At 43.6% G+C, this 14,735-nt stretch overlaps 1 protein-coding gene across 3 annotated transcripts in view; it reads right to left on the bottom strand.

Moving 5' to 3' along the window:
* Positions 1 to 1,806: 1,806 nt before the first annotated feature.
* Positions 1,807 to 14,735, bottom strand: part of LOC110284526 (dihydropyrimidinase-related protein 3) — a 109,446-nt gene continuing 96,517 nt past the window's right edge. For 2 of the 3 annotated variants that reach the window (XM_029472077.2, XM_085833715.1), the window contains exons 9-14: positions 13,517 to 13,673; positions 12,511 to 12,652; positions 10,345 to 10,515; positions 8,960 to 9,139; positions 6,592 to 6,754; positions 1,807 to 5,271 (exon numbers count right to left, since the gene is read on the bottom strand). In XM_029472077.2, coding sequence (XP_029327937.2) covers positions 5,183 to 5,271; positions 6,592 to 6,754; positions 8,960 to 9,139; positions 10,345 to 10,515; positions 12,511 to 12,652; positions 13,517 to 13,673 — 902 coding nt within the window. In that variant the 3' untranslated portion in view covers positions 1,807 to 5,182. The remainder of the gene's footprint in view (positions 5,272 to 6,591; positions 6,755 to 8,959; positions 9,140 to 10,344; positions 10,516 to 12,510; positions 12,653 to 13,516; positions 13,674 to 14,735) is intronic. The other variant, XM_085833714.1, reaches the window with a different exon arrangement.

The following is a 14,735-nucleotide window of genomic DNA, read 5'->3' on the forward strand; positions in this document are numbered from 1 at the left end:
CACACTTAGTTTCCTGTATGTTGTTGCCACTAGCCAGCCGTGCAAAGGTCAGGGCTCAGCACCTTAGGTTCTGAAGAGCACCAGCCTCAGGTGTGCACTCTCATTTTGCAGGCTGCACAGGTGATCCCTTTCTCTGCTATCTTCTTCTCAGATGTGTGTTTCCTCAGTGATGGGTTGGTATAAGAAAAGTAAATTCTCAAAGGCTCTTTGGAAGCAAAATGCTTTTGTTACTTTTAACACTGTTCCGAGTTCTCATTCCCAAGCTGGTCAAGTGTGACCATCAAATAATCCAGGCTCCATAGTTATGAAAGTTAGCCAATGCATCTGCCAACATTATTTTAAATACCTGTTTAGGCTCTCCAGTAGGCTCCATCGTTAAGTGCCTGTGGCCCCTTTTAAAGCCACTCAAATCTATAACAGGCTTAGCTAGCTGTTTCTTGGTCATGAGCAGAGAGATATACTTTACCAGTCCTGAGGGTGGCCAAATAATCACTTTGGCTGATATTGAGGGAATCTCTCTCCTTCTGGGTTCCCTGGGCGGATAAAATGAAAACCTAGAGATGTCAAAGACCAGTTTTGCCTTGACGAGGAATGTATTTTGTTGGGAAGGCTGGACTGAGATGGAAACTGCCTGGGTTCACCACTGACATTCAGCAAACTCATGTTTGCCCTATTTCATCTGAGCTTTTATGACATCCTATAACCCCACTTCCAGAACCACACCTTGCCATTGACTGCCCTATGCAAATGAGAACTGGATTCAAGATGTTTCCAAACACAGGTAGAGACATGATGGTGGTTCATAGACAAAATATTCCAAGAGTCCTGACTTGTTTGTGGGTAGTTTGATGTCTCTGTTTTTGTAGTGTTGGGGAGCTAAACTGGGGCCTTCTGCCTGCTAGGTAAATAAATGCTCTACCTACAAGCTGCATCCCCCCAAGGCTAGACAACATAGAAAAATCATTACACAAATCAGAACTTCCAAGTTTCTATTATGCACAGAGAACAGTTTTTGTCAGCATTCACTGAACTCTTTGAGATCAGGTTGCTGAAGGAAACCTTTGGTGTGATTTACATGGGGGCTTCCCCTCATCCCCAGACTTTTGGAAATAAGTAGCTGGTGTTTACAGAAAGGCATAATAGTTAGTGGAAGACAAACACACACACACAACCACACAAAAGCACAACAACAACAAATCCTTTTTAAGTTCTGTCTCAGAATCAGCTAGACTCACCCCCAATAGATGTTTACTACATTAAAAATAAATGTGATTATTTATTAGAAAAATCTTAAATGATCTCCAAGGTTTCAACCTCCGTTGTTGGGTGAGTGGCCCACAGTTCAATCTCAGGGCCACAACTGTCTACAATTAATCTCTGCTGTTATCAGATCTGATGCTTATTTACCTACCAACCAAATGTTGGAAGTTTCTTCTATTGTCTTGCATGGTGTGTGTGTGTGTGTGTGTGTGTGTGTTTGTGTGTGTGTGTTACACATGTACATTTACAGGTGGCTGTGCATTCATGTGCATGATCCTGGGGACCAGGCAAGGACATCAGATGCCCTACTTTAACACTTTTTAGCATTGAACCAAAGTCTCTCCCTGAACTTGAAGCCAGCAAACCCAGTTATCCTCCTGTCTATCCCCATCCCCAGTACCAGGGTTTTGGGCATACTTCTTTTAACTGGTTACTGAGATTGGAACTCAGGTCTTCTTTCTTTCACAGCAAGCTCTTTTACCCACTGAACCATTTCCTATTCTCCCAGAGCTTCAGTATATTAGGTGAGATAGTTTTCCATGCACAAAGGACTGGAGAACGGTGACAGTAATTTTATAATTATTTTAATAACCAGGTTTACATTAACAGTCACATGATGAGCTTTTTGTTTGTTTGTTCATTTGTTTCTTTAATCTCAGCTAACTCAATACACAGTTTTCTTCACGGTTCAAACCAAACAGCTCTTAAATATCCGAGCTGCCTCACAGCTAGCACAGGTCACAGGGAGACTCACAGTCTGTCCATAGCCACCAGACACAGAACTGAACATCCACACACCATGTCTCAAAGGGGAATTACGAGGAATGCATGACTGCATTAGGACTCAAGCTGGGACAGTCTAAGGGAGAAGATCTGGGAGGCTTGTGGCAAGAAGCAACATTGGCAAGCACTCACCTCTTGGAAGGGACTTAGCAGAATGAGAAGAATGGAGTCCAGAGTTAGGATTCAGGCCTTGGAAGATAGACCTCTGCATATCATGATAAAGAAATGACCCAAAGAACCAGTGGACTTTGAAGTTAGAGAAAGGCCATTTTAGAGGATGACTATAATCCTATTAGATTAAAAACAAAACAAAACCCAAAAAACTTAGAAGTAACAAATTTCTCCACTGGGGAGGCTGATATAATTGCTCCTGAGAGACCTTTTCAACCACTCAAGCCTGTGGCCCTTTCAGAAAGAATGTCAATAGATTGCCATTGGGGGCTCAGTAATAACTTGGCATTTGGAGATTGCAGAGTATTCTTAGAGGGGACTTGGTGGAAAGCCCCTATGACAGAGCTACTTGAGAGAAGATGGTACAAGCATGCTTTCCCAACCTGGAATGCTGCTGTCTGCCTGTGACGCAGAACGAAATTGCATTTCAATTCGTAACTCCAGTAACATGTTGCTTAGAAAAATTCTCATGTTAAGAATACAGTTGGGGAGCTGCCAAGGGATTCTCAGGATTTACTATGCTTGGGCACTACTCATAGTGAATGACGAAGGGGACTCATCCTGAGATGGCTCCTGCCCACGTTAAGGACTTCAAGAAGCTGTTCCTTGCACAGGAAACGAACGCTTGAGTGGAACATAAGGTTTTGGCACAGTGGCACACTTTGGAAATGCCAAGTGCAGTGCAAATGACCCAAAGGAGTTCATTTTTCATGATCAGAGAGACCCTGGAAGGGCTCAGGCATGGGGAACCACACAGTTGAGGAGGCACAGAATTACAGTTCGTTTACATGTCTCTTCCCCCATCTGGTGGCCACAGATGGTACTACAACCTATGCTGCTGCCTAGCCTGGCTTTTGAGGTATTTAGTGCACAAGCTTAAGATCTGGCAAACTCCCTTTGCATATAAAAGTCCTTCTGTGTTCCTGGATTGATCCCCAAATTTGAATTGTAACTCAAAACTTCATTCCCTTCTTTTTCTGCTAAAGTCTCCTTTAAAATGAAAGCACCATGAGAGCTTTAAAGAAGCAAGATTCCTCTTCTGAGGGGAAAGCCTTTTTCAAGATTAGAACAGAATAGCTTTCTCCAGGAAAATCCCTTCCTCTGCAATTTCCAAATTCTTATGTATCCAAACTGCTCATATTTCTCTAGTTCTTAGTTTTATGACAGCCTACAGCCAGGGCTGTAAGGGGGCAAAGATGAAGCACCGTGAAAGTTTCGCCTAGCATTTGAGAGGCGCTGGACTGAATTGTCCAGCTCTACAAAAGGAAATAAAAATTCCCCACCTCAAAAAAACAACAACAACAAAAAACAAAAGACAAAACAAAAAAATCTCAAGCAAAACCAAACAACACCTGCAGGCAGAGATGGAGGTTTCTCTTAAGTACTTCGAAGGTGTAGGAGGCCTGCTCTGTTCTTCAGAGTACTTAATGCACAGTGTGATATTTCTCATCGAGTGGGTCCCTAGAGCACAGAAGTCTGAGCCAAGGTCACTACCACGTTTCCTATGGGAAGAGTATCTTGGCTTCTACAGCCCCCTGACTTGCTCACAGAATCTGGCTCACAGTTGATTTTGGAAATGGTGTGATAGGGACATGGGCTTCCAACTCTGACAGACAAAGAGGGAGGCTACCACTGCTGCCCACTGCCCTTACGTGTTGAACACCAAGAAAGCTGCATCATGTTGCTTTATCCATATCACCCTAGAGATTTAGTACCAATTACAAAGTGATATCCCAGCCCCTGGGATCTGCTAGCAGACAAGGAAACACTTGGCTTAGCATTGAAAATGTAGGTATACAGGGCACTCCTGCTACTCAGAGCTGGGTTCCCTAAATCTCTGCTGTACCCTCCCATGGAAGCGGAGCAAACTGTTGGGAGTAAAGTTTAGGAACAATGGAGAAGGTCAGCTCTCCTAAAGAAATAACATCGGGAATGTGCTCAGGTCTGGGATGAGGAGATTAGGCATTCGCCATGAGCAAAGGAAGCCTTTGGCTCTAGCTCTGCCATGGTTCTAACTCAGTTTGCAGACACTAGAGAGGAGGGTGGGGAGCACCTACCCAGGGCTGAAAGGAAGGCTGTCTAAGCTTACCTGTCCTCCCCTAAATAGAGCTGGGGCTGCATTCTCCATGGCAGCCTTGGAAGAGCCCCAAAGAAACTAAAGAGGAAGAGACCTGTCCATTTGTTCATCTGTGTGTGGTCTTCACAGATGGGAATAAAAGATTAGAAAGCCATAGGAGAAAGAGGCCTGAGCAAGCAACTGGCATTATTCAACAGGTGGAAAAATTGGCTGGATTCTGTCATTCAATACATGGTAAGGAAACAAGATCTACTAGGAAAGGACACAACAAAGTCCAGAACCCAAAGACCTCCTGTCTTCTCTGCAGATCCCAGGGGACTGTGATGGAGCACCCACTGCCATATGTGACCATCCTCCATGGAAATTAACACACATCATAATACAACACACAATGCCCTTCTGCTCACCCCACCCACCCACCTCCCTAGTACACGTCCCATCCCAGCCCCTTTGTGCCCTCCATCTTGTCCTGGGCTCCTACCACCCAATCATCCAAAGGCCCTTCGTGCCTTCATTCATTTTTCTCGACATCCCAGCTTTGTCTGTGCCCTTGTCATAAGATGCAGCGCTACATATGCTCTCAACACTATAATATGCAGAATCTACCTTAGTGGCCTGTCTGATCGCATGCATGTAAGTGGGGGTGGGGTGGGGTGGGGGGTAGGGGTGTGGTTCAAAGAAATCGAGAGTATGCAAAAACGGAAACCAAAGCAATTCATAAAGCTAGGCAAGCGAGCATAACATTGGGAAACATAAGGCTTGAGGCTTAGTGATTCTTTAGATCTCAACTGTATGGATTCACGTTCCTTCTTAAATATCGGTGTACCATTTTGGCTTCAATTTTTTTTTTTTTTTTTTCTTCTTGCTTCTTGCCTCCCTCTTTGGGAGGGCTTAACTCAGGGATGTGATGTTAGAACGGCCTCCAGGGGGCGCCACAATACGTTTGCTAGCTGAGCGGACACCCTCATCCACTTGGGTGCCTGCAGATGGAGACAATTTCCCAAAGAGAAACAAGGGGAAAGAGAAGTATGGGGAAGAGAGAAAATGAGTCATTTCAAGAGTGAACAATAAATAGTAAGTGCTTTCCTGGTGCACAAGAAACTTAACCCCAAACCATGCATAGCCATGACTCTCCCCGACCCCCACCGGAGTCCTGGAAAAACACTTTCTTGATAGGAAAATCCAAATTCCTCCCTTGAGTCAGTCTGATGCTAAATTCATCAATACTATTAGTGAGAACACAGAGATGTTTATACAGAGTGTTGTATGTTTAAAGTCTAACGATTGTGGTTTGGGAGAAAAAAATTCATTGTTCCATGACAGAGGGATTCTGTAGAGGTCGCCTGCCCAAGGCCAGGAGGTTAGAGGGGCCATGGTCCCCTGTTAACGCAGGTGGAAGAGCTAATGTGTACTTGGTTCCATTGATAAAGGAGCTGTGAATGCATGAAACCACAGACAAAGGTGAACACACCCCTAATTGCTTGGGAATGGAAATCATCTCAAATGCTTGGCAAAGTTACCTGGAAAGATTGAGCTTCTCTTCCTCCATTTCTCTCTAGGTCTCCCACAGCGTTTCCTCCATGGTCTCTGCTCCTTCTACTACCCCCACCCCCACCCCACCCGCTTTCTCTATATGCTGTAGTCTCACCTTTAAATGTCTTTCCTATCTTGTTACCTTGCCTCCCTCACATGTATATTTTCCACTGTAGGGAAGTACACCTGTATTTATCCCCCCACAAACACACACACTTTAAGACAACTATGGAGCAATTAAGCAATCATTCTCTATATTAAAGAGACCGTTGGAAATAGGTGAGGTCTGTAAACATGGCAAACACAGGGTAAACATCCAGTAGGCAGAGGCTGGCTCTGCATCATTCATACTGTGAAGGGGAAACTCAGCTCCAGGAGCATGAAAACTGTCTCAGCTTTATGTGCACTGAAACCTGAGCACATACACACCGTACTTCTCACATGCTGGTGTAGAAGACCATTATCCATTCATAAAGGAAGTCAGCCCCATTGGCCTGCTCCCAGTTAGGTTTGATCTCTAAGTAGAATTTGCTATCATTTGAACCTGAACTCTAACTTGCAGGTGCCTTCTTTAACTTTCTTTACCAGGGCCACTTGCTGATTAGGAAAACTTTATGTCCTCGGTTCTCATCATCATCTTGAAGGAGACACAAGCACTGGCTTGTGAAATGTATTTACCTTGATTTTGCCGGGTTAGGTTGTAGCCTATAGATGCTTGTTTCCCCCTCTCTTCCTCTTCCCTCCCTTCCCCAGCTTATTCCACTCACCTGACAGGCTAAATCCTGACTGATGGAGGTTCCTCACTGGCGGGTTTGGCCGAGTGGGAGAGCCCCGAGTAGAGCCAGCTGGGGTGCCCCCCTTGGGGGTGGTGGTCAAGTCAAACACTGGTCCATCATACATGCCTCTTGGGACTGCATGCAGGTCTGCCATCTGCAGCCAGAGAAAGAGGTCACCATTCATTCTTCCATTCAAAGGACCCAACAGTGTGGAATGTGCTCTGGGATGTGTAATCTTGTCGGTGAAAAGTGTGTGTGGGAGGAATCCAGGAGCAAACAGAAGACATGGATGTGACAGAAGACACAGTGCCACAAGAAACTGAGGGTAGAGGCCATCCAGGAAGGCCTCTGTAGACATGAGATTCCATCTAGAGCAGTGGTTCTCAACCTTCCTAATGCTGTGACCCTATCATACAGTTCCTCATGCTGTGGTGAACTCCAAATATAAAAGTATTTTGTTGCTATCTTGTTACTGTAATTTTGGTCCTGTTATAGATCATAATGTAAATATCTGTGTTTCCCAATAGTCTTAGGTGACCCCTGTGAAAGGGTCATTTAAGACCCCTACACACACACACACACACACACACACATACACACAAAGCATTTGAGACCCACAGGTTGAAAACAACTGGTCTTGAGCATCAAATGACCATGTTGGCCTCAGGAGAGGCAAATGGCTGAGGGGATGCTAATCATTGATGTGGATGTCAACAGAGGCAGCAGAGGGATCAGCAAGCACAGCTAGCTGGAAGTAGGGACATGACTGAATGAAGAACTATTAGGACAGTTGGAGTGTAGCCAGTAGGAAGGACAGGGGTCTAAGATGAGTTCACCACATGGCCACAATAAGATCCCACAGGAGATCCACCCAAGGCTTTTCAGAGCTTTTTTCAAGTTAGGGCTTCAAAGCCCTAAACTGAGTTTCTGTGGCCCAAGACATTGACCTTTGGCTGTAAACTTGCCTGAGGACTGGGTAGTCAGGCAGAAATATCAATCAACTTTGTGTTTTGGGCTGGAATTATGCCAAGGGCTGGGGTTTAAAGCCTTGTAAATATGCTGTGCCCACATGGCACTTATGTCCTGTGTGACAAGCATGATGAGAGCACCCAGGCAGTAGCAGTCCCGCATGCAACCCCTGCCACATCCTGGGCCACAAGTGAGGCAGTTAGGGTGTGCATCCCTATGGACCTGAAAGGGATGGATGAGCCAGGCTGAGACCTCTGTGCAGCCCTACCCCTGCCTTATGTGCAGCCACCAAGCACAGTGCCCTTGTCTTCATGGGATGAGGGCTGCGACAGGAATCAGTACGCCTCATCTAGCAACACTATGGCCATGGTGTTGCTTTGGTTCTAGAATCTAAACCATAATAAGTCAATGTCTACACTGGGGAAGTTTGGCTTTTCTTTTCTTTTCTTTTCTTTTCTTTTCTTTTCTTTTCTTTTCTTTTCTTTTCTTTTCTTTTCTTTCCTTCCTTTCCTTTCCTTTCCTTTCCTTTCCTTTCCTTTCCTTTCCTTTCCTTTCCTTTCCTTTCCTTTCCTTTCCTTTCCTTTCCTTTCCTTTCCTTTCCTTTCCTTTCCTTTCCTTTCCTTTCCTTTCCTTTTCTTTCCTTTTCTTTTCTTTTCTTTTCTTTTCTTTTCTTTTCTTTTCTTTTCTAGTAAGCCAAAAACTGAAGTAGGGAGCTCAAATCTTACACTGCTATCCCAGTCTTAGGTTCTGGGATAACTTAGTTGTGGAGAGTTCCAAGACCATCTGGAAGCTGGAGAGGGGGGAAGAGGAACTCAGTGAAATAACTCATCCCCAGTCCCCATCTTTAAATCACCCCCAACTACTTCAGTTGAGTGTGTGTGTGTGTGTGTGTGTGTGTGAGAGAGAGAGAGAGAGAGAGAGAGAGAGACAGAGACAGAGACAGAGACAGAGACAGAGACAAACAGAAAGACAGAGAGACAGAGAGTTAGGGAGGGGGAAGGGAGGAGGGAGAGAGAGAGAGAGAGAGAGAGAGAGAGAGAGAGAGAGAGAGAGGAAGGAAAGGAAGGAAGGAAGGAAGGAAGGAAGGAAGGAAGGAAGAAAGAAAGAAAGAAAGAAAGAAAGAAAGAAAGAAAGAAAGAAAGAAAGAAAGAAAGAAAGAAAGGAACTATAATAATGTAAACTAATGTATTAGAATTATTTGGGGAAATGAAGTTTTTCTTTGGCTAAACATTTTTTACACATTCTCTTTGAAGCCTTTGAATTCTGCACATCATTGCTTCAGGGCCAAACTGTTGCTATGGCTGTGCCTGGTCTGAGGAAGCCTGGTCCTCAGAATCCCAGGGGCTGTATGAGACTCCCTTTCTAACCCCCATACCTCATTGGTACTCACCTTCCTCCTTGCTTTAATGCGCTTATAGACATAGTCAGAGAATGGGCTGCAGGGAATGAAGCGGCCAGCCCCCTGGGTCACATGCAGATTGCCATCTTCCAGCATGATCTTTCCCTGGCAGATAACCACCAGAGGTGCCCCACGCAGCTCCATCCCTTCAAAGATGTTATATTCGGCAACCTAGGTTCAGGGATGGGGACAAAGCCATGCCATGGGTGTAGGAAGAAAAGAGAGAAGACTGGGGTTATCTTCTATGTTTCAGACCCTCCTTTGGTACTACCAGGAACAGAGTCACATAGTAAAGCCAATCCAAGCTAAGGACACACCTGCCTGCCTTGATTAAAAAAACAAAACAAAGCAACAACAACAACAACAAATAAAACCAGGAGACTGACATATCCTGGAGAGGGATGGCTCAAACAAAGCGAAATGCCTTGCACCTTTTAAGATTCTCTAATTGGAATTCTACTTCCACTGCTGGTCATATTATCACAAACTCAGCCACAACACCCCCAGGGACATTGCACAGTGTGCCTGTACTTAGTGGCTTAGTGGTGAATTCAGTGACACATGACCTTCAGGCCCCTGTTGGTACACAATTCCATAACACCTTGTAATTTAGAAGCAAAGGCCATTACTACCTAGAGTAGGGTTTCTAACCTCCTTCCTCTCTTGTTCAGCAGGAAGACAACATTGCACGTTAAGGGATACTGGTGGGTGCTAGGTTTGAGTACCACTGCCAGTACTCAATCCTATACTTTCTCTGCTCTTCTAGAAGTTAGGCAAAACTACAAAAAGAAGATAACAGTACCCCCCCAAACAGTGTCCACTGGTCATGAGATTCAGTGTACTGGAAGCAAGATGCACGGCACATAACCACTTCAGATATTATTTTTATGACCAAGTAATTAGGGCCATAAAATTGGGTTTAGGTTTCAACCTTGTAGGAGAATTGGAGTGGATAATGAGGATATTTAATTGTCTTTTCGTTCAAAACGAAGTCAGTTTGAGCCTCTGTAACCCTCAAGCCTTCAGAGAGGAGTTACCTCTGTGCCCTCATCCCTGAATGACTACCTCACTCAGGAAAACAGGGGAAAGAAATAAATAGTTTAAGGTTTTCTTATGCCACTAAAAGTTAGGGTAAACTGGACATGGAGTGTTTACTGTCACACCAGAAACTGGAAGACAAAAATAGGATTATTAACAATTCAAAATTGAAGCCTGCCTGAGCCTGAGCCCTTGCTTTCAAAACAAAATCAATCACAGACAAAATAAAAAGCTCTTCAGGGCAAGATTATTACCACAGACCATCTGAGTCTCTGGGATTGGTCCACCCTATAAGCAGCTCTACAACACATTCTCCATCCCACCACCCTGTGCCTCACCGACTGGTGGTTCTTGGCAGAGACAATCTTCAAGGCATCTGGATCCCAGATGACAAGGTCACTGTCAGAGCCCACAGCTATTCTCCCCTTTCGAGGGTACAGGTTGAATATCTTGGCAGCATTGGTGCTTGTCACGGCCACAAACTGGTTTTCATCCATCTTCCCTGTGGCCTATTGAAATACAAAGAGTACATAACTGGGTTGTCACCAGGAAATATGGAAGCTCTATCTATTGGATGCAAGGCTTCTGAGCCCAGAACAAAGTGACCAAGGAATACAAAGGTAGTGAGTCCAGATTCCATCTATCCAGGAGGGTCAGCTGGGCAGTATGACCTTCACAGGGAAAATGTGGAAATGTGTGGCTTAAGACTTTCCCTAAAGAATGCACTTTTTCTAGCTATCTTCATGTTTACTTAAGCATTTACTTCTACTAATTCCAAAAAGGATCAAAGAGACTTTACAGTAAAAACCATGTGAGTGTGAGCACCTCCTTCTGTTATATGTGTATATTTGTAGGCTCAAAGGATACATATACAAAACCTTGCTTAGATGGTGATAGTGGACATCCCTGTATTATAGAATTAGGAGGGTTTTTTCTTTAATGTATGTATTTGTCTGAGGTTTATTATTGGGAATGTATCATGTTATCAATTAAAAGACTCAAGGTATTATTGCGAAATGATAAGGATATGTTTTCAGAAGTGTGTGGTGGTTATTTTGTTGCCCTATGGCCATAACAGAATCCTCTTATAGAGTAAGTCAACTATGATTATCACCAGTGACTTAATCTTAGGGGACTAGTTAAAGGCTCCATATTGAAAGAAGCATCATATACAGCATGTATGTTTTATATTAATTTTTAATACATTGAGATAATATCTGTAAGATAAAGAATCCATAAAGACAGAATGCTCACAAAAATAGACAAAAGCCAACCACATGAGAGAAGAGACAAAAAGATTATAATTTCTCTTTTCTTAAAACAAACAGTCTGAGTATGGAAAGAATTAACTTTCAAACCCTGCCTTTAAATTCCCACAAACAAGGGGCTTACTGGATTGCACACATAGATGAAGGAGGTATTAGTTAGTTCAGAGACACTGTACTGGCACTGCACATAGGGAGCAGACTGGATAGTGAATTTAATATGATTTTTACTAAAATCTTCAGGAGTGTCTTTATTGATATGGCTATTTCTTTCATCAATCTTTATGATTTAACCAGGGGGAAAAATTGCTACTTGGCCAAGGGACACTGAGAGTCAATCCCTTTTATAGGCTAGGGTGTTCACAAGCCTTCAATGTGGGATGCTCCTGCTATGACTTGGTGGCTTTAGGGACAGATGAATTGCTTGCCATTTCAAAGCTTCATATCCAACATTTTATAATTATAAAGAAATTATAACGCTTTTCTAACACAAAGAATGGACTCACTATGCTTTAAACACAGATCATGAAATTGGATGACAGAAAGGTGTATATGGAAGCTGTCTTAGAGTTTCTAGACCCTAGAAGTCATTCCTAGTAGGTGAATTCCCAAGTTACACGAGCCACCTGGCTCTCTGTGTTGTTTTTAACAAAATTTCAAACATTTGATTTTGCTAATAAAGAGGCAGGAGCCAAATGCTGGGGTAAGAGCCTGCTAGCTCAGGGAGGCAGATAAAACATCCAGATGACCCTTTGATGACCTTCATCCACAGCTGATGTCCCAAAACCTAGTTCTCCTCCATGACTTCTCATTAACCCTTCGAACCAATAGCCCCCCCTTTCTACTTTCTGGGTCTCTCTGTATTCATCCTCTTACTCTCTGTTATTTTTTTCCCTATGTTCACTCCCTTTCTGGTTGCTTGTTCTGCCTCTTAATCAATGGTTGACTTTAACCCTGTTTACAATAAACAGAAAGCTCTTGGATTAAAGTTGTATGCTAGGGCTGAGACACACAAGGAAAAACAGGTTTTACCAGTCAATAACTCATTCTTGGTGTACACAGTGTGGTCAAACCTCCTGCAACATCCATGGATATCTCATGAGGTTGTAGACCTCACCTACACCCCGAACATACTTTTCAAGGATTCCCTGAGGGACAGGTTTTAGTTTGATTAGTGCATGAGCCTTTGATTTGGTTCATGGATAGCTCTACCTGGGCCACCCTCCCTCAGTCCCTTACCACAGCCTTGTCCCAGATGACAGACATACGCTCCTCCACACCATTGGTGCCTTCAGGGATGGCTGTGAAGTTGTCCTTCCCAATGGCTTTCTGGGCAGTGCTAAAGGTACAGTGGGCACTACCAGAGAGCTGCAGATCCCCGCTGGAAAAAGATAAAGTTGTACATGTTTAGGAGGGATGGCTGAAAAATACTGGGTAACCAAAAATCATGTCTTCATGACTTCATTTGTAATCTCTCTATCTCCTACTAAGCTGTGTGATCTTGGCTAAGTTTCCTCTCCTCTTTGGGCTGTTACCCATCCATAAAGTGAGGAAGTAGAATCAGATCATGTCTTCTGTGGCCAATTACAAAGACTCAGATGAAGGCTGGAGAGTTGACTCAGTGGCTATGATCACTCGCACTTGCTGCAGAGGATCCAGGTTTCGTCCTCAGCAGTCATATCAGGTGGCTCACAACTGGCTCTCACCCCAGCTCCATGCTATCTTATACCTTCTTATGGCCTCTGATGTCACCTGCACATGAGGTGCACATAAAGATACGCAGGCAAGTGTGCACTCCTATGTGTGCACACATATAAACACACATACAAATAGAAACTAAACATACAAGGATTCAAATGACCAGTGGCCTGATTTTTAATCTCCCTATAATTGCTGATTAAGTATCATCATGACAATGCTTTGAGTTCTGACAAAGAGCTTTTAAATGCCCTGACTATCAGTTGATTAATCTATAAAGTGATGCCTCACTCATAAAATTGTTATGAGGGGCAAGGGAGAGCCCAAGCTTGGCCAAGTTAGGCATCAATTGCTAGAACCTTCATTCACACTGGAATTGTGTCATCAGTTGAACTGTGAGGTAGACGAGCCAGTTTTCTGTACTCACAACTGCTGGAGAATTTGATGCTGTAGACACTCATCTACCACTTAAACCAATACTACTACAGCCCCCATCCGAGGTGGCCCCAAGATGATCCCACAGGATACATGGCATTCTGACACCAACCTGGCCAGCAATGAGTTGATGTAGTCAGGTGTGGTAGGGTCAGGGCTCAGAGGTGGGGATGTCACAAAAGCAGCTGCTTTGGCCCAGTTCTTACTCCAGTAATGAGTTCCATCTATTCCCAGGCTGGCAGTGATGGGCTCACCAAAGACCACATTTCCTGGAAGAAGTGGATATCAGGTTTGTAAGAGATGTGTAGTGCTCTGGTCCAGCATATCTAATCAGAACTATAACTTTGCTCAAGATGGTGTCTCTGGAGTGAGGCACCCGAGGGGTTCAAGTTTCTATTCCCAGTTTTATTTTAGGTCTGTTTCTCTATTAAATGTGAACAATGTTTTGAATGAGTGGATGAATCAATATTCACAATAATAAGTCACTAGTTATAAGCTCTGACTGTAAGCCTCACACTTTGAGGCAATTTTATGTTTGACAGGAAGAAAATAAAACTATTTACTGATTATGTGATTGCAGGACACATTAACATGTCAAAGCATTATGACCTAGAACTGATGGCATTGTTTACAATCCCAAACTTCTGAAAGGACTTACCATACATGAAAGGTCTGGCCCACGGTAGATACTCAATAAACACTAGTTGTGTGTGTATGAGCAAATCATTTGGGAATGTACTTATACATGTGTGTGCATGGGTCTAGAAGCCAGAGGCCAACATTGGATGCCTTCTCTGTCCTTCATTTTACTATTTGGGGCAGTCTCTCACTGAACTGGCAGCTCACTGACTAGACAAGGTTAGCTTGCTAGTAACCTGGTCCAAGGACAAGGTTTGACCCTACAGGGTAAAACCCATTCTGTAGAATACAGGCCTCTTACATGGTTTTGTTACTGCTGTTTTATATTTTAATGGTGGTTTTCCTTGACTATGCATTTTTCAATTTGACAACAGTGTCTCGGAACTGGAGACCCAGTAATATTAAATGCATTAGGATGGAACTGGCCCTTGGGTGCTGTATGAGGCTTATGTTAAACTTTTAAGAAAGAGATAGTGATTCAGAAGGAAATGGTTTTCCTTAAAGTTGGTTGGCCCCTCATTTATTTACATCAGCATCTTGGGAGAATCATATGATGACAAGCCTTACGCACGTTTTGACTTTTGTCTTTTTCTACATTCTGCCTCCAGAGTTTGCACAACCACGTTCTATGACATTTTGCAGCCAGCATTATAAAGAGGTTTTGCCTTGTTTCAATTTCAATCAAGTGTTAA

This window comes from Mus caroli, unplaced genomic scaffold, assembly GCF_978045245.1.
Source record: "Mus caroli unplaced genomic scaffold, Mus_caroli_1 scaffold_19, whole genome shotgun sequence".
Classification (NCBI taxonomy): Eukaryota; Metazoa; Chordata; class Mammalia; order Rodentia; family Muridae; genus Mus; species Mus caroli.